This window comes from Arachis ipaensis, chromosome B10, assembly GCF_059453495.1.
Source record: "Arachis ipaensis isolate K30076 ecotype BB chromosome B10, ASM5945349v1, whole genome shotgun sequence".
Lineage (NCBI taxonomy): Eukaryota > Viridiplantae > Streptophyta > Magnoliopsida > Fabales > Fabaceae > Arachis > Arachis ipaensis.
In genome coordinates this window covers 149,333,828-149,352,325 of record NC_142435.1, presented here as the reverse complement: position 1 = coordinate 149,352,325, position 18,498 = coordinate 149,333,828, and the positions used below count along the sequence as shown (strand labels likewise).

The 18,498-nt window shown below is 27.5% G+C and overlaps 3 protein-coding genes across 3 annotated transcripts; 2 read left to right on the top strand and 1 right to left on the bottom strand.

Annotated features, from left to right (window-relative positions):
• The first annotated feature begins 3,447 nt into the window (after positions 1-3,447).
• Positions 3,448-6,865, top strand: LOC107622448 (B3 domain-containing transcription factor VRN1-like). Its single transcript, XM_016324337.3, has 6 exons — positions 3,448-3,595; positions 4,500-5,094; positions 5,225-5,376; positions 5,503-5,752; positions 6,182-6,303; positions 6,448-6,865. The coding sequence occupies exons 1-6, from the start codon at positions 3,491-3,493 to the stop codon at positions 6,691-6,693; spliced, it is 1,470 nt and encodes a 489-aa protein (XP_016179823.1). The 5' UTR covers positions 3,448-3,490; the 3' UTR covers positions 6,694-6,865.
• Positions 6,866-7,234: 369 nt separating this feature from the next.
• Positions 7,235-10,031, top strand: LOC107622446 (uncharacterized). Its single transcript, XM_021113640.2, has 3 exons — positions 7,235-7,553; positions 7,698-8,399; positions 9,149-10,031. Exons 1-3 carry the CDS (start codon positions 7,458-7,460, stop codon positions 9,830-9,832), a joined length of 1,482 nt encoding a protein of 493 aa, XP_020969299.1. The 5' UTR covers positions 7,235-7,457; the 3' UTR covers positions 9,833-10,031.
• Positions 10,032-10,412: 381 nt separating this feature from the next.
• Positions 10,413-11,704, bottom strand: LOC110267819 (B3 domain-containing transcription factor VRN1-like). Its single transcript, XM_088495189.1, has 3 exons — positions 11,149-11,704; positions 10,950-11,038; positions 10,413-10,852 (listed from the first exon to the last, which is right to left on the bottom strand). The coding sequence occupies exons 1-3, from the start codon at positions 11,702-11,704 to the stop codon at positions 10,637-10,639; spliced, it is 861 nt and encodes a 286-aa protein (XP_088351315.1). The 3' UTR covers positions 10,413-10,636.
• Between the last annotated feature and the right edge of the window lie 6,794 nt (positions 11,705-18,498).

Genomic DNA, 18,498 nt, shown 5'->3' with positions numbered 1-18,498 from the left:
GAATTTGTCTAAATGAAAGAAATATATAATGACGTAAGTTTTGTAATTCTTAATTAAAATTCCGAACCAATAATATATGATAATAATCAATTTATATTCCAATAAAGCAGTTAAAATTTGATTATTCTAATTGTAAGTTATTAAAAATAATATTAAAATTTAATAGCATAAAATATTTTAAATTGGTGACTAAATTGAATAATAATTAAATTAGTTGCCAACTTTTATCTAATAATCAATTTGGTTTATAAATAATAGAAAAAATAATTAAATTGATCTTATAATTTTTATCTGATGATCAAACCCTCCTAATTAAGCTCTATTTTTTTTCCTAAATAAGGTTAGTTAATGAGTAATGACATATCTCATATTATCAATTAACTAATGCACTACACCATATCCGATAAATAACAGCGGTTATGTACAGGATTAACAGTGGTTTTTAACCGCTGCCAAACGGATAGCAGCAGTTGGTATATTCGCTAAAAGATAGCGTGTGGTTAAACCGTTTGCAGTGGTTAATAGCAACCGCTGGAACAACCGCTGTTAAATGGTATTTTGCAGCGGTTATTTTCGCTACAAAATCGTAAGAATATGACTGCTTGGAGATGGCAGCGGTTGTTAACCGCTACAAAATGCTATCCGTTGAATTATTCTGTTAAGATATGACAGCGGATTTAAAACCGCTGCCAATTGTTGAGTTACAATTTAAAAAAAAAAAACCCGAATTTACACTAAAATATACCAATTCTTTTATTCTTTATACGTTCTTCCACTCAGTTGTGTTAACTTATTAAAATAACTAACAGCGAATCAAACTACAACACACGAAACAAAACATAAAATATAATTAATTACTCTAATATTTTTTTAAGTAAAAATTCAACACAATTATAAGTGGAACATGTTATAAAAAATAAAAATAGAAAACACAAAACACAAAACAATAAACAAAATAGAATAAAAGTTAAACCACAAATTTATAATGTACTTACACATACTCTATCTTATATCATTTTTTTAAGTATAATATCCAATTTTATTATTACTCTCAGATTACTCACTCACTCAAATAATATTATTATATGTTTTTTTAAATTCACTAATATATTCACAAAGAATAAGAGAATTTCTAACCATTCAATATATTTTATTCATATTGTGTTTGTAATATTTTATAAATTTAATAGAAATTTTGACTAGTCAAATTTTTTATTCAAATTTACTATAAATTTTTTAAATTTAGCCATTAACTTAAAACTTTCAATTCATAATTCTTTATTTTTCATAAATATTATGTTGTCTTGCATTAAAAAAATAACTTACATTCTTATCATTTCTATTATCTAATTTAGAGTGCAATTTGATTTTCAATTCTAATTCAATTTGATTTCGAATTTTTTTAATATTCTAATGTGAATATCGAAATTTGTCTAACATAATATTTTTCAAAAGAAAAAGAGTAGTTGATAATTTAGTTTGCACAATTGCACTTATTATTATTCTGTGTAAAAAAACAAATTCAGTTCCATCAATATAAAGAAGAAAAAAAAAGCAGAAGAAGTCGTCTAGCTAATATAGTCCAATATTCCTCAACAAAATTTTTTATGTAACATCCAATCAACAAACATGCAAATTAAACCTGCTGCATGCATTGGCTGATGCATTGCCAAGTTTTTTTTTTTTTATCATGTAATACTCCTAAAAAAAATTCATCAGTTCACCCATAAAAAAAGAATTTAGCTAATATGTACTTTAAAGATACATGATAAATTTATCATTAGTAAAAAATTTTAAATATTTTTATTTAATAATTACAAAATAAATGCATTGAAAATTTAAATGAGAAAAAGATAAATAAGTCATTGACCTTTTGATTCGTGAACATTTAAGTTATCGATAATTTGAAAATATATTTAAGACGGTAACATTTTCAAAATTTGGACATATCAATCTTTCATGTTCACTTGGGTCTGTCAAACTCAACGAAAAAAATTAAATATGACTACCGTTGTACTGACCTGGTTAATACGAATGTACATGTGAGAGAGTTTTTAAAATAAGACAAATTAGATCCAAGAATCAATGTGTCCACCACATTTTAATTTAAAAAAGTCAGGGACTTAAAATTATTTTTAAATCTTTAAGAACTTAAATGTCCGTGAATCAAAAAGTTAGATATCTGATTTGTCATTTTCTCTTAAATTTTTTATATTTTTAATAATTTTTTTAATTTTATAATCTTAACACTTGTCTTTAGAATATAGGATAAATAAACTCTAAAAAAAGAATTATACTATTCTTGCTTCTACATCAATAAAAAATACCTTCAATATTTTTTTTTCTTTGCTAACATTTATAGAATAATAAAATAAAAAAAATCAATGTATGTGAAGTAAGAAAAATGAAGGAGAATAATATATCAATAGAAAAGTAAAAATAATAAATATATTTATAAAATATAAAAAAAAGTATTTTATTATATAAATTAAAATTATATAAAAAGAGTATAAATTTATTTTATAATTATTTTTTATTATATAATTGTTGTTCAAAATATGAATATCAATTTTTCAAGTACTATTTAATCTTACATACAAAAAAATCTACAAAGTTGCATTTTTATTATATAGTTACACAAATTTAAAAAGATTGTTGCCATTCTTTTCGTAATATATTCTCATCATCACTGTCAATTTTATAATCTGCCAATCTAGTAGGTAGTTTATATTTTTTTTTGAGGTCTTCTAGATGATTTTAGTTGTTTAGTTGTGTTAGATTATCTTTGTTCTATTTCATCACATGAATTTGGAATTATAATCGGCTGCTTTACTGTCTTTCTGTTCCAGTCCTACATATTTTTCTCGTCAAACGTCACATTTTTTACTGATGATCACCTTCTTTAATTCTGGATTATACAGCTTGTATACTTTTGAGTTTGTGCTATAACAGTTAAAGATACACGTTTTGCCTTTATCATCTAACTTCTTCCATGTACTAATATTTATCGTGCTATTTCATTATGCCTCTATTTTGTTTTTTTTTCATGTGCACCTTCTCCTTTTGTTTAGTTTATCTAATGGCATTTCATATTATCATTTCAAAAATGTTTGCTAGCAAAAAGAAAAAATTAGACAAAAATAATTATAAAATAAATTTTAACTATTTTTTTATTGCTTCTCTAATAATACCATTATCAATTAACTTCGTATAACTCTGCAATCAATTATGAAGGAATCGGTCCTAACTTTTCTTTTAATTTATTAAATTATATTAAATATATATTAAAATTATTTATACATATATAATACATATAAAAATATAAAATTTATATTAAAAATAAATTAAAATATATATATAACTTATTTTAGTACTCACTTGTTATTTTTTTAATTTAATTGTTATCCCAAAATAAGGTTATTTAAGGAATACCGGGTGACAGAGACTTTCAGCCTCAACAATAGTCAAATCCATCCATCATTCGTTTGCTATGGCTTCTTCTAGCTCTCAACAAAACAAGCAGTCTCCTTCTACTTCTACTGTGATTTCTTTCTTTAAGATTATTCTCAAACAAGCTCTTCAAGATGATGACTTTGTAAGCATTTTCTCTCGTCTTCTTCATCTCATCTTTTTCTTTTAATCTGTTTATCTTTTGAGATATTATTTAGTTAACAAAAAGTTTCTCTCTTTATTTCTCTGTATATAATTTTTCTCATTTATAAACATTTTCTTCATAGAACAACACACATGCATGGCTTCTTAGCTGAAAATATAGTAATAGTAAACTCCTTCTTCTTGTTATCTAGATCATTTTTTATTTACAATAATGTATGCTTAATCATAATTAATTTTGTAGCAGAAGTACATAAAAATAAAAAATACATAAGATGAATGAAAACCTAAAAACATATTTGTTAGATGGTTACATTTTATGTACTCCGTATGTATTCTTACTACAAAATTAATTACGATTAAAAAATGAAAAATGATCTAGGTAACACTTTCACTCATCATAGGACATATTGCAGTGATTTGAAAAATTATCATATTCATCATTTTTTCGTTATGCATGAGTTCTAATTTTGTTATTACTCATTTGGTCCCTACCAATTTTCATGTTGGACAATGCCTTCTTTTAACATTTTTTTTATTTCACTCCTAGTCTCTAATTATGCAAATAATGCTGCAAAATAGCCTTTTGAAATTTGAAATTAGTCTCTCCTTTAAAACAGGTGAAAGATTAATCTTTACCTACATACAAAATTTAGGACTAATATGTTTGGACTATTTTACTGCACTATTTATAATTATTAGTGAAGGATGAATTGGGAGTTTAATGTTATTATTATATGAAGATGATAGTCGAAAATCGTTAAATAGTTTGATATATTTGACTAAACTATTTAACATAATACATGTCAACATCTTGGTGAAGACATACTAATGTGTGTCACCTTATTGTTATTATGGTTGCTAACGCCAGATTCATAACACTGCAGAAGTTACCAATAAAGTTCACTGAAAAACATGGTTCTGGCCTATCAAATCCATTGTATCTTAAGCCTCCGGATGGTACTGAATGGAGAGTAGATTGGACTAATCAGGATGGTGAAATTTTGTTTAAAAAGGGTTGGAAAGAGTTTGTTGCATATTACTCTCTTGATCATGGCCATTTGTTATGGTTTGATTATAATATTGGAACTTCTCACATGGAAGTACACATATTTGACATGGGTTGCCTCCAAATAGAGTATCCTGACAATGATCAGATCAAAGAGCAGCTGCCACGCAGAGATCAGCAGTCAGTGAAAAGGCCAGAAGAACAAAAAACTAGACATGTGGATAGCAGTCCCAGCACCCAAAACATGAGACTTAACGAGGGACCGCAGAAGAAAAGATTGAATGAATTGCCAAGAGAAGTCCGGGGCCAACCGACTAAAAAACTGAGAGCACTAGTGTCATCTGCTTCTAAAAGTAGACAATTGGAAAATGACACACAAATCAGGGATGTTGAAAGAAGCCTCAATTCACACGGTATTAAATCCAAAGAGAAAAACCGTGAGATGCTAGTGTCTGTCAATCAAGATTATAATGGTACGTGTCTCATAATTGGATCATCCTTTCCTTTTGTGGATTCAACCGTTGTTGTTTTTGAGTTACAACTTGTAACTGCTTTGTGTACATTACAGTGGTAGTTTCTCATTCTTTTTTTCCTATGTACAAGGCAAACGGAATAGAAGAAGAAAAGATTCTGAATCTTCTATTAGGCCCTGTCCTGCAAGACCTGAATCTCTGAAAGAAGCTAAGAAGTTTAAGTGGGAAAAGCCCTCTTTCATCATCAAGATAACGCAACGGTCTCAAACGAGAGCACCATGTGTAAGTATAGGTGAATACATATATCATGTTGAAAATTATGTATCATGTGAACTTGCATGTGCTATTATTCTTTCAAACTTTGTGTCTTATTTCTAACCATGATGACATAAATATGATGTGCTGCAGTACTTTTCAACTAAATTCTTCAGAAAGTATTTTGAAAATAATCCACAAAATGCAAATATAAGGTTTGGAAAGAAGTTGTTCCCTGTTAAGTTGATCTATAGGCCATCATCATGTGTTGCCTTTATCTCTGCTGGTTGGAACCTTTTTGCTCGAGCTAGTCAATTACAAGCCGGAGATGTTTGTTTGTTTAAGCTCATCAATAGAAAGGATCCGGTGTTTGATGTTCATATTTGTCGTCGACAACGCCGCGGTAAGGCAATTGTTTAAGAATTTGTTGTTCTGTAAAAAATTAAGATATTAGTACAAAATTGAAAACATAATTAACTTTAAAAATGGAATAGAATTTAGCATTATTCTCATTAAAAAAATTATATTAAAAATTAATTGACCCGTGTTTGATTTGGAGTACATTTTACAAATCTCTAATTCTTCCCTTCCTTAAAACATTTATAGCAGCAGAATTTTAATCTTAAGGAAACTATTGTTAGTTCTGCTAAGAATGCAGTTAGCTTATGAATGCAGTGACTATGTATTTGGTCCTTAATGTAACCACAATTTGTTATATAAACTAATCTTATGCTAAAATTTTTGTTGTCTCCAACCCTATAGATATACTTGTATCCAAAACTCTTCACAAGTAAAATTCATGCTAATTTTTTACAATTCTTTTATGTATCAGAGTCACTTTCCAAACCAGTGACTCATGTGATTCAGCTCCCAAAAGAAGTTAAGGAGCTCAACTCACAGAATCCCTCTTTCATGGTCAAGATAAGAGACAGTGATCCAAGGAGATCAAGGCCTGTAAGTTTACTTCAATACATTTCATCGATGACAAAACATAATATGCCATGCAAACTTCTGAGTGCTAGTTTATACTTAGTTTCGCAAATTGTAAGTTTATAACTATTTTTTAACATGGCAATTCAAAAATGGAATGTGATGCAGAACTTATCAGCTATCTTTTACAGAAAGTATTTTAAAAAGAATCAGCAGGATGTAAAATTACAGTTCGGAAAGGAGTCGTGGCCTGCTACGATAATCTACAATCCGACATCGAAAAACAGCTTTATTTCGGCTGGTTGGAGCTCATTTGCTAGAGCAAGTAAATTAGAAGCTGGAGATGTTTGTGTTTTTGAGTTCATCAATGAAAAAGATCTGTTTGATGTTCATATTTGTAGAGCCCAATGCTAGGCTAATGTATTATAACTTCACGAACTAAGAGCTCATAATTCTTAAATAAGGTTAATTTCATGAAGAATGTATCACCTTTTTTTTTCTTTTCTGTTGAATCAAACTTCTACTGTATTCAATCCTTTTTGGTTTGGACCAGTTATATATATATATATGTATGAACTAAGTGTTTTAATTTTATTTCTTGTTTTGGCACTTCATGATTGCATTGTTATCTTCTCAAAGTGAAAGACAAGGTTGTGTTTGGTATAAGGATAAAAAAAAGTGAGGTAGAATTTTTCATGGATTTGATTCAAAATTGTAATTTACCTATGAATCTAATCCATGAATGCAGTAAAATAGTATATCATAAAAAAAGATTGAAGATTAATAAAATCTAAAATAATTATAATTAATTTTATGTCTATTATAATTCCAATATTTGTAATATTTTTTTTTTAGAATATTAATATATACTAAATTTGTGCTTTCTATTTTGAGAGAAATTTTTTTTATTTATCAAATAAAATTTATAAAAATTGGAGAGGTTAAGAATTCTTTTAAAATAATTTTTTAGTCTTTTCCACATTTAAGAACCTTATTGATACATTAAAGATAAAACCATTTTTAACTACCACTAGCATTTTAATCCTCTATAATTAAGAGTTCAAACATAGTTTTTGGTTTATCACTTCTAGTTGCACGGTGTGTGTGTGTTGTTTTTTCTGTTTCATGTGTATATATAAGTACGTGCTTATAATGAAGTAGCGAGTTGGTCAACATCCATGGCTTCCTCTAGTTTCCAAAGAAACAAGCATTCTCCTTCCTCTGCCGGTTTCTTCAAGATTGTTCTCAGACAAAACCTTGAAGATGGAAACATTGTAAGCATTTTCTTCACTTCATATCCTCTTTACTTATAATATTATTTAATGCATGCATTTCTCTTTGTGATTTTTCCCTTGTAAGGGTTTCTTTCATTTATGCTTATTACTAAGACTAGTTTCATACTTTCATTTGAATTGCAGGAGGTACCAAAAACGTTCAGTATGAAATATGGTGACAGTGTTCCAAATCCAGTGTATCTGAAGCCTCGAGATGGCACTGCATGGAAGATAGATTGGTCTGAGTATGATGGTGCGATTCTATTTGAAAATGGTTGGAAAGAATTTGCTTCATATTACTCTTTGGATCATGGCCATTTGCTGTGGTTTGAGTACAATCAAACTTCTAACATTGAAGTACACATTTTTGACAAGACTTGCCTTGAAATAGACTATCCTTCCATGGATCACATCAGCGATGATGATTCGATTGAGATCTTGAATGAACTGCCGCCACGAGGCTGGCCGAGGAAAACAGAGAAAGCAGCACCAAAGACACCATCTCCTTCTACAAGTAAAATGTTCACAAGTTCTGCCACAACTGAAGTAGACCACATTGATGATGACAACATGGCTAAGGTTGAGAATGAACCGCCACGAAGAGGCCGAGGCCGGCCGAGAAAAACAGAGAAAGCAGCACCAAAGACACCATCTCCTTCTACAAGTAAAATGTTCACAAGTTCACCAAGAGGCCGAGGCCGGCCGAGGAAAACAGAGAAAGCAGCACCAAAGACACCATCTCCTTGTACAAGCAAAATGTTCACAAGTTCTGCCAAAACTAAAGAAGTGAAATGGTGCCCTGAAATACACTATCCTTCCAAGGATCACATTGATGATGACAACATGGTTAGTGCTCCCACTGAGTTTTAAAAATTTTATATATAGTATATAATAAAAATATTTTTTTTGCGCCCCCCCCCCCAAAAAAAAAAAATTAGATAAATTTGACCTCATCTACTTTATTTATTTTTTGGGTTCACAATATCTATATACAAATAAAAAAATAAGAGATTAAATGGCTTTATTATATTATAAAATATTATATTTATTATTTAATAAAATAATTAAATAAATAATATAAAAAACTAATAATCATAACCTATTTAATTTAAATTTACCATATATTAATTTTACTATACTACTAACTCTGATTCATCTTTTTATATGATTCTATTTAAGATCTTCTCGAGAGTTAGTTCATATATATGTGTGAAAAAGATTAAACTTTTATACTCTATTGTATGTTTCTTTTTTTCTTATTCATGTGATTAGTTTTATCACAAAATTAAAAAAAAAATTATAGCCAAAGCAGCAGCAATAGTGTGTTATGTATATATGATTTTACTGCTACTTTCACGAGGGATTTTTTTATTGTTTTATGAATTGATTTTAAAATTGTATTTAATTAGTGAATTTGATTTTAATTTTAATTTTATGATGTTAAATTATTAACAGATTATTATTTAAATAATTATTTTATTATTTTAATTTATTTGTGAGATAATTTAAAAATTAATTATAATAATAAATATAAAAATAATTATCATGTTATATATATTTTCATTCCGCTAATAAAATTTTCTGGATCCATTAAGGTTGAGAATGAACCGCCACGAAGAGGCCGAGGCCGGCCAAGGAAAACAGAGAAAGCAGCATCAAACACACCATCTCCTTGTACAAGCAAAATGTTCACAAGTTCTGCCATGACTAGAGTAGTGAAATGGTGCCCTGAAATAGACTATCCTTCACGAAGAGGCCGAGGCCGACCGAGAAAAACAGAGAAAGCAGCACCAAAGACACCATCTTCTTGTACAAGTACAATGTTCACAAGTTCTGCCAAAGCTAGAGGAGTGAAATGGTGGCGTGAAAAAGACTATCCTTGCAAGGACCACATTAATGATGACAACATGGTTAAGGTTGAGAATGAACCGCCACGAAGAGGCCGAGGCCGGCCGAGAAAAACAGGGAAAGCAGCACTAAAGACACCATCTGCTTGTACAAGTAAAATGTTCACAAGTTCTGCCAAAACTAGGTGCCCTGAAATAGACTATCCTTCCAAGGACCACATTGATGATCACAACATGGTTAAGGTTGAGAATGAACCGCCACGAAGAGGCCGAGGCCGGCCGAGGAAAAAATTGAAAGCAGCAGCAGAAGTATCATCTCCTTCTACAAGTAAAATATTGATGAGTTCTGTCAAAACTGGAGATGTAGAGAAGGCCCCTGATAAACAAAACTGGATGCAGTGTTGCAAGAATGAAGCTAGTCAATCTGAATGAAGAATGCAGTGTTGCAGTGTTGAAAGCAGCGTACGCATATATTCCAAATAAAATATTTTACATATGGTGTATTGCATTTCATGTAACTATGCATTAAATATCTTATTGTTCTTAGGCTGTGTTTAAATTTCGTTCAAATGAATAAAAATTACTGTGTTGTTTGAAGCTTGAACTTAGCTACAAGTAACTTTTATGCAAATTTTTATGGTGTACATGTAAAGTTGTTCAAGAGGCAATGAAGTTCAAGTCAAATAATCCCTCTTTCTTAACCAAGATAAGGCAAACTCAACTATCTGGATCTTCACCAGTAAGTTATACATTTATCTCTATCAGAAACATTTTACGTTTGTTTAAATATGACATAATAAACTTGTACCAATTTACCTATTATTCCAATACAATGAATTAAAAAAAGTTATACACTCATTAAAAGTTATTTACATTGGAATTTTTTATGGAATTGCTGCAACTCTGCAAATAATTAGTAACTTTCTAAATAGTGACAAGTATAATAAATGAGGGAGAATGAGTGAAATAGGATCCAAACCATAAATTGCTTTGAAAATAAGTAGTTGGGCAACTTTTGATTAGGTACTTTGTCCAAATAACATCTTATACTACCGACAATATATAATTCTACATGTATTGTTTCTGCATGGATCACTTATATATTTCTAGTTATGGTAGTAAGGAGATAACACTGCAATGCAACCATTTAGTATGATGAAAACTATGACTCTGTTACAACTCTTGATCCCCGAACATACTCCATTGATCTGCAACACAAGTAAGCAAAGCCATTCGCTAATCATGGCTACGACGAATATGAACCTTAAGATCTGGACCTTGTCTGTTAATGAGCTCAAAGATACAAACATCTCCGGCTTTTAAGTTATTTTCTTCAAGGAACAAGCGCCAATTAGAGATCAGGGCATTCTTCCTATTTGGATAATAGATCAATGTTGCATGCCACTGCTTCCTGTTCTCGAAGTACATCCTGAAGAAACAAACTGGAAGATTCTGCAATCATATCAGAATATTTCATCATCATGGTTCACAACAGTCTCAATTTTGCATGACATACAAAGTTTGCACAGAGATAAATGAATCAACTTACTGCTGGTGATCCTGTTTGGTGCATTTGCTTAATCTTTATGACAAAAGAAGGATTTTTCGACTTGAACTTCTTTGCTTCTCTAATAACTTCTTTATGACAAAAGAAGTATTTATGCATTTTAGCAACAAAGAAAATAAAAAAATTAAACAAAATCAGTAGAATCCAAAAAATGAAAGAATGATGAGATTATGAAACAGACCATCCATATCTGGTCTGGCACGTTGAATTATTGGAAGCTTAAGATCTGCTGACTCTTCAGATTGACCATCTTTTTCATTCTCGACATGCTGCTTCAATTTTTTTGTATTGGGATTTTTATCTATATCTTTAGTTTTGATGGCACTTTTCATTATTTTGCTTGTAGAAGTAGAAGCACGTGATTGCTTTGGTTCTGCTATCACATTTTTCTTCGGCCGGCCTCGGCCCCTTCGTGCCGGCGGTTCATCCAAAATCTCAACCGAGTTGTCATCACCGATTCGGCCATTGGAAGGATAATCAATTTCGAGGGCACTCATGTCGAATATGTTTACTTTGATGTTAGAAGTTCCATTGTACTCAAACCACAACACATGACCATTCTCCAAAGTGTAAAATGTAGCAAACTCTTTCCAACCGTTTTCAAACAGAATCTCACCATCATGATTAGTCCAATCTATTCTCCATTCAGTGCCATCTGGAGGCTGGAGTTGCACTGGATTTGGCATATCACCACCATATTTTCTACTGAACTTGTTTGGTATTTTCTGCAATGCCATACTTATCAAAACTCACCATAACAAAACTTGATTCGACTCACTCTATTTGTATCACTCAACCTCTTGACAACTTTCTAAGAAATTAGTGGTGAACGTGGATCGATATCCGCAAAACACAAAATATTTTTAAAAGCTTATTTTTATTAAAAAAATATTAATAAAATTTATTTTTTTTATTATTTTAAATATGTTTATTCTTAAAATAATATTAAACATACATTTTTTAAATAATAAATTAAAATAATACAACATATATGATAATTATTACTTGAAATAAAATATAAAAAGAATATTTATTTATTTATTTCTTTATTTTTGCGGATACGCAAATATGCTGATCAGATATACGAATATCTACCTAAAATTCGCAATCCGATCTGATTAGTGTGCTGATCCGATCCGATAGTCTTACACATCGAATCTATATCCACAATTTTCAAATCGGATTCGGATAAATACTGTTGTAGATCGGATCCGATCTATGAACACCCCTACGAAGAATTATCCTTCCCTAACAGCAGCTTTGTTGATTCAGTTACTACTCTAACTAACTAACAATAAAAAATTTAAAACTAAAAAAGCATAAATATTGAGGAGCATATTATGCTGGTAAGAAAAGAAACCATGCATGTGTGTGCTTGTTACCTCACATAGAAAATATGACAAAAATAGTGAAACACAAGAAGTATACATAAAAAAATTTTGTATGTGTAAAATAAAAACAGTGAAAGATAAAAAGAGGATAGGAAGGAAAGAAAATTCTCACAAGATATCCATCATCAAGGCTTTTTCTGAGAACAATCTTAAAGAAACGGATCACAGTGAAAAGAGAATTCTTGTTTCTTTGAAAGTTAGAGGAATCCATAGTTATGGATATTCTTCTTATTCACAAAGAATCAGTGTATATCTTAAATAAGAAGACAACGTATTAAAAAGAACAAAATAAAGTTCTTTTTTTCATAAATTTCAGGCATAATTTTTGGATTTTATATTTAATTTAAATAAGAACAAAATTAAATTCCCTATTACGTGCCTGAATTTCATACCGGATTTTATTTTTTTAATTTTTACATTTTAAGTAATTTGAATCATAGTTGTAAAAACCGGACCGGACCGGCCGGTTCGACCGGAAAACCGGTGAACCGGACCATGTACCGGTCCGGTTTAGTATACTAACCGTTTAAGGAATTAAACCGGTTAAAACCGGTACGAACCGATTAAACCGGTCAAAACCGGCACGAACTTGAACCGAACCGGTTCGGTCAACAAACACAGTCAACAGTCAATCCCGCGCATTGATGATGTCATGCTGATGTCAGCGTGCGGGTTGGGAAATTTTTTAAAAATATAATGCAAGGCAGGAGTCGAACTTGGCCCTTCTCAAAGGGAGACCAAGCTAACTACCACTACACTAGTTTGTTCTTTTAGAATACTTCATGCCTTTATAATATATATTGTATGTTATATAATATCCTAACTAATATATATATATACAAAAATACTTAATTCAATATTTTTTATTTCAATATTTTTTAAATTAATTATTTTTTAATTGAAGTACAAATTAATTAATTTTAAAATAAAATAAAAATTACTTATTCTAAAAAAATAAATTTATATATAATTATTTAATTATGTAAAGATATTTAGACTTTAAAATTACTCTTTGGATATAGTTTATAGATTGTTATTCTTACTGTGTCCAACTAAGATATTATTATAGTAGTACGGACTAATTTTATGTCTATCTTTCTATTAGTTATTTATAGAATTTGAGACTTAATTATTCTTAAAATATTAGTAAAAATATGTATTTTAAATTTTAATGTTAGATTTTTTATTATTTTATATTTTTTATTTACATGAGACCGGTTTTACCGGTTGGACCAATAACTCATCGGTTGAACCAATAAACCAGTAAACCAGTAACCTGACCGGTTCGATCACCGGTTCGGTTCTGACAACTATGATTTGAATAAAAAAAAAAAGGATAAAAATCAAAATAAGATCTTTTGAATGTGTCTAAATTTTATACATAATTCCTAAGTTTTATAACTATAATAAAATATTTTTTAGATATCACTTTTGATGTATACAGTAACTAAACTCATTTAAAATTAAAACTTGCTTGAGAAATCATTTTTAAAATAATACTGGTATGTGGTATCGGTAACAAAAAACTGTATTATTTTCGTAATCCATTAAACCTATTAAATAAAGTTAGATGATGTTTATTTTTTTGGAAGCTAGAAAAAGTTATAGCCAAGAATGATTTTCTTGTTTACAACTTAGATTTTAGAATAATTTGCACATTTAATTTAGATAAAAAATTAAAAAAGAATAAAATAAGATTTCTGTTATGTGCCTAAATTTTATATTGAGTCCAATTTTTTCTATTTCTACTTTTTAAGTAATTTGAATAAAAATAATAAAAATCAAAATAAAATTTGTTGAATGTGTCTGAATTTCAGATATAATTCTTGAATTTTATAACTCTAATAAAATATTTTTTATGTATATTTTTTACCTTTACAGTAATTAAACTCAATTAAAATTAAAATTTGTATTAAATATTATTTTTTTAAGTGATGCTGGTTTGATATCTGTAAAGAGAGACCGTATCATTTTCATAATTCATTAAACCTATTAAATAAACCTAGATGATGATTATTTTTTTTGAAATTAGAAAAAGTCATAGCCATGAATTTGTTCACAAAAAATCAGTGGATATCTTAAATAAGAAAACAACATATAAAAAAGAACAAAATAATATTCTTTCTATATGCATAGATTTTAGTCATAATTTTGAGATTTTACATTTAATTTAAATAAAAGATTGAAAAGAACAAAATTAAGTTTCCTATTATGTGCTGAGTTTCATTTTTTCTATTTTTACATTTTAAGTAATTTGAACAAAAAAGGATAAGAATCAAAATAAGATTCTTTGAATGTGCTTAAATTTTATACATAATTTTTAAGTTTCATAACTCTAATGAAATATTTTTTAGATATCACTTCTGACCTATATAATAACTAAACTCATTTAAAATTAAAACTTGCATGAGAAATCATTTTTAAAGTGATACTAATACGTGATATCAGTAACAAAAAATTGTATCATTTTCGTAATTAGTTAAACCTATTAAGGCTCAGTTTAGGTAAATAGTCTAATTAAGCTCTTTTTAAAAAAATAACTTAAACAATAAATAGTTATATTAAAAGTAGCTTATAAATAAGTTATTTTGTATTTGAATTTTTAGTTTTAAAAGTATTTATTTTATAGAAATGTGATAAAAAATAGTAGTATTATGAGAGAAGTTATTTTTTAACTTCTCTATAAACTCATAAATAGCTTCTTAAAAAACTGCAATTTTGTTTTGAAACTTACACCAGACATTAATACTACTATTTTTCATAAGTCAAAAATTAAAAAAAAAAATTACTTTTAAATTTTTGCAAACGGGTCCTAAATAAAGTTAGATGATGCTTGTTTTTTTTTTGGAAACTAGAAAAAGTCATAGCCAAGAATAATTTTCTTTTTAAGAGAGAATAAGTAAATATCTCTAATAAGTAGACAACATATAAAAAAGAACAAAATAAGGTCTTTGTACGCGCCTAGATTTCAGGCATAATTTTTTAATCCTACATTTAATTTAAACAAAAAATTAAAAAAAGAACAAAATAAAATTTCTGTTATGTCCCTAAATTTCATATTGAGTCTCTTTTTTTATTTTTACTTTTTAAGTAATTTGAATAAAAAATGATAAAATTAAAATAAGATTGTTAAATGTGCCTAAATTTCAGATATAATTCTTGAATTCTATAACTCTAATAAAATATTTTTTATGTATCATTTTTTACTTCTACGGTAACTAAACTCAATTAAAATTAAAACTTACATTAAATATTAATTTTTTAAGTGATACTGATTTGGTATCTGTAAGAGAGACCGTATCATTTTCATAATTCATTAAACCTATTAAATAAACTTAGATGATGATGTTTTTTTTCGAAACTAGAACAAATCATAGCCATGAATGTTCTTCTTATTCACAAAAAATCAGTGAATATTTTAAATAAGAAGACAGCATATAAAAAAAAACAAAATAAAGTTCTTTCTATGCGCATAGATTTTAGTCATTATTTCGAGATTTTATATTTAATTTAAATAAAAGATTGAAAAGAACAAAATTAAGTTTCCTATTATGTGTTGAGTTTATTTTTTTCTATTTTTACATTTTAAACAATTTGAACAAAAAAGGATAAGAATCAAAATAAGATTCTTTGAATGTGCTTAAATTTTATACATAATTCTTAAGTTTTATAACTCTAATGAAATATTTTTTAGATATCACTTTTGACCTATATAATAACTAAACTCATTTAAAATTAAAACTTACATGAAAAATCATTTTAAAGTGATACTGATATGTGATATCAGTAACGAAAAATTGTATCATTTTCGTAATCAGTTAAACCTATTAAGGCTCAGTTTAGATAAATAGCTTAATTAAACTCCTTTTAAAAAAATAACTTAAACAATAAATAGTTATATTAAAAGTAGCTTATAAATAAGTTATTTTGTGTTTGGATTCTTAGTTTTAAAAGTGCTTATTTTATAGAAATGTGATAAAAAGTAGTAGTATTATGAGAGAAGTCATTTTTTTAACTTCTCTATGGGTTTGTTTGGCTGAACTTCTAAAAAAATATCTTTTTTTAAGTTATATTTTTTTAAAAGATCTTATAAAAAAAAGTAAAAGTAATTTTATGTTTGGATATCTCATGCAAAAATATCTTTTTATCTATCAATTATATTTGGGTATAATAATATAAAAGTACTTTTTTATTTATTTATTATATGTAAAACATATTTTTTTGGATGATGCTTGTTTTTTTTGGAAGTTAGAAAAAGTCATAGCCAAGAATAATTTTCTTGTTAAGAGAGGATAAGTAAATATCTCTAATAAGTAGACAACATATAAAAAAGAATAAAATAAGGTCTTTATACGTGCCTAGATTTCAAGCATAATTTTTGAATCCCACATTTAATTTAAACAAAAAAAAACAAAAAAAAATTTCTGTTATGTGCCTAAATTTCATATTGAGTCCCACATTTTTCTACTTCTACTTTTTAAGTAATTTGAATAAAAAATGATAAAAATTAAAATAAGATTAGTTGAATGTGCCTGAATTTCAAAAATAATTCTTGAATTCTATCACTCTAATAAAATATTTTTTAGGTATCACTTTTGACTTATTCAATAACTAAACTTATCTAATATTAAAACTTGTATTGAATATCATTTTTTAAGTGATACTGATATAGTATCAATAACGAGAGACCGTATCATTTTCATAATTCATTAAATCTATTAAATAAAACTAGATAATATTTATTTATTTATTTATTTATTTATTTGAAGTTAGAGAAAGTCATAGCTATGAATATTCTTCTTGTTCACAAAGAATTAGAGACATCTCTAATAAGAAGATAATATATGAATAAAAACAAAATAAGGTTTCTTCTATAAGCATAGATTTCACGTATAATTTTTGGATTTTATATTTAATTTAGACAAAATTAAAAAAAAATAAAATAAGATTTTTTGTTATGTGTCTAAATTTCATACCGAGTTCCACTTTTTTCTATTTCTACCTTTTAAGTAATTTGGACAGAAGGTAAAAAAATAAATAAAAAATTTGCTAAAAGGGCCTAAATTTTAGATAATCAGTGGATATCTCTAATAAAAAGACAACATATAAATAAACAAAATAAAGTTCCCTTTATGCACATTGATTTAAGGTATAACTTATGAAAAATATTTAATTTAGACAAAAAAATAAAATAAAATAAGGTTCCCTCTTATATATGTGCCTAAATTTTAGATTGAGTCTCATTTTTTTTAATTTTTACTTTTTAAGTAATAAATGATAAAAATTAAAATAAAATTATTTGAATGTGTCTAAATTTTTTATATAATTCTTGAGTTCCATAATTTTAATGAAATATTTTTTTGGTATCATTTTTGACCTGTACAGTAACTAAACTAATTTAAAATTAAAACTTGCATTAGAAATTATTTTTGAAGTGATAAGGATATGTGGTATTAGTAGCAAGAAACCATATTATTTTCTTAAGGTTTAATTACTATGTTAGTTCCTATAGTTTCGTAAAATTTTTAATTAGGTTCCTATACTTTTTTTTCCTTTTAATTGAGCTTGCACTAATTTTTTTTTTACTTAGGTTCCTACACTTTTTTTCATTTTATTTGAATCTCTGCACCAATTTTTCTAGTTAGGTTCCTGTACAATTAATAAGTCAATTACTGCTAAGAGAGACCTAATTAAAAAAAAATTGGTGCAGGAACCCAATTAAAAGGAAAAAAAGTATAGAGACCTAATTAAAATTTTTTGTAAAACTATAAGGACCAATAGAGTAATTAAACTTTTTCTTAATCCATTAAACCTATTAAATAAAGGGGGTCTTTTTACGCGCTAGATTTCAGACATAATTTTTAAATTTTACATTTAATTTAGATAAAAAAAATTGAAAAAGAACAAAATAAGGTTCTTAATATGCCCATAGATTTCAGACACAATTTTTTAAAATATTTAATTTAGACAAAAAATTAAAAAAAAATAAAATAAGTTTCTTTGTTATGTGCCTAAATTTTATTTTAAATCCCATTTTTTTTTTCTATTTCTACCTTTAAGTAATAAATGATAAAAATTAAAATAAGATTCTTGAAATATAACTAAATTTCATACATAATTCTTGATTTGCATAATATTAA

Bases quoted from the DNA above. Each gene is read 5' to 3' on its own strand.
- LOC107622448 (XM_016324337.3), top strand. From the start codon at position 3,491: ATGGCTTCTTCTAGCTCTCAACAAAACAAGCAGTCTCCTTCTACTTCT. The intron at 5,095-5,224 runs GTACGTGTCTCA...CCTATGTACAAG, and splicing joins TGTCAATCAAGATTATAATG to GCAAACGGAATAGAAGAAGA. The intron at 6,304-6,447 runs GTAAGTTTACTT...AATGTGATGCAG, and splicing joins ATCCAAGGAGATCAAGGCCT to AACTTATCAGCTATCTTTTA.
- LOC107622446 (XM_021113640.2), top strand. From the start codon at position 7,458: ATGGCTTCCTCTAGTTTCCAAAGAAACAAGCATTCTCCTTCCTCTGCC. The intron at 7,554-7,697 runs GTAAGCATTTTC...TTTGAATTGCAG, and splicing joins ACCTTGAAGATGGAAACATT to GAGGTACCAAAAACGTTCAG. The intron at 8,400-9,148 runs GTTAGTGCTCCC...GGATCCATTAAG, and splicing joins ACATTGATGATGACAACATG to GTTGAGAATGAACCGCCACG.
- LOC110267819 (XM_088495189.1), bottom strand. From the start codon at position 11,704: ATGGCATTGCAGAAAATACCAAACAAGTTCAGTAGAAAATATGGTGGT. The intron at 11,039-11,148 runs GTCTGTTTCATA...TTTGTCATAAAG, and splicing joins TGCCAGACCAGATATGGATG to AAGTTATTAGAGAAGCAAAG. The intron at 10,853-10,949 runs GTAAGTTGATTC...ATATGATTGCAG, and splicing joins ACCAAACAGGATCACCAGCA to AATCTTCCAGTTTGTTTCTT.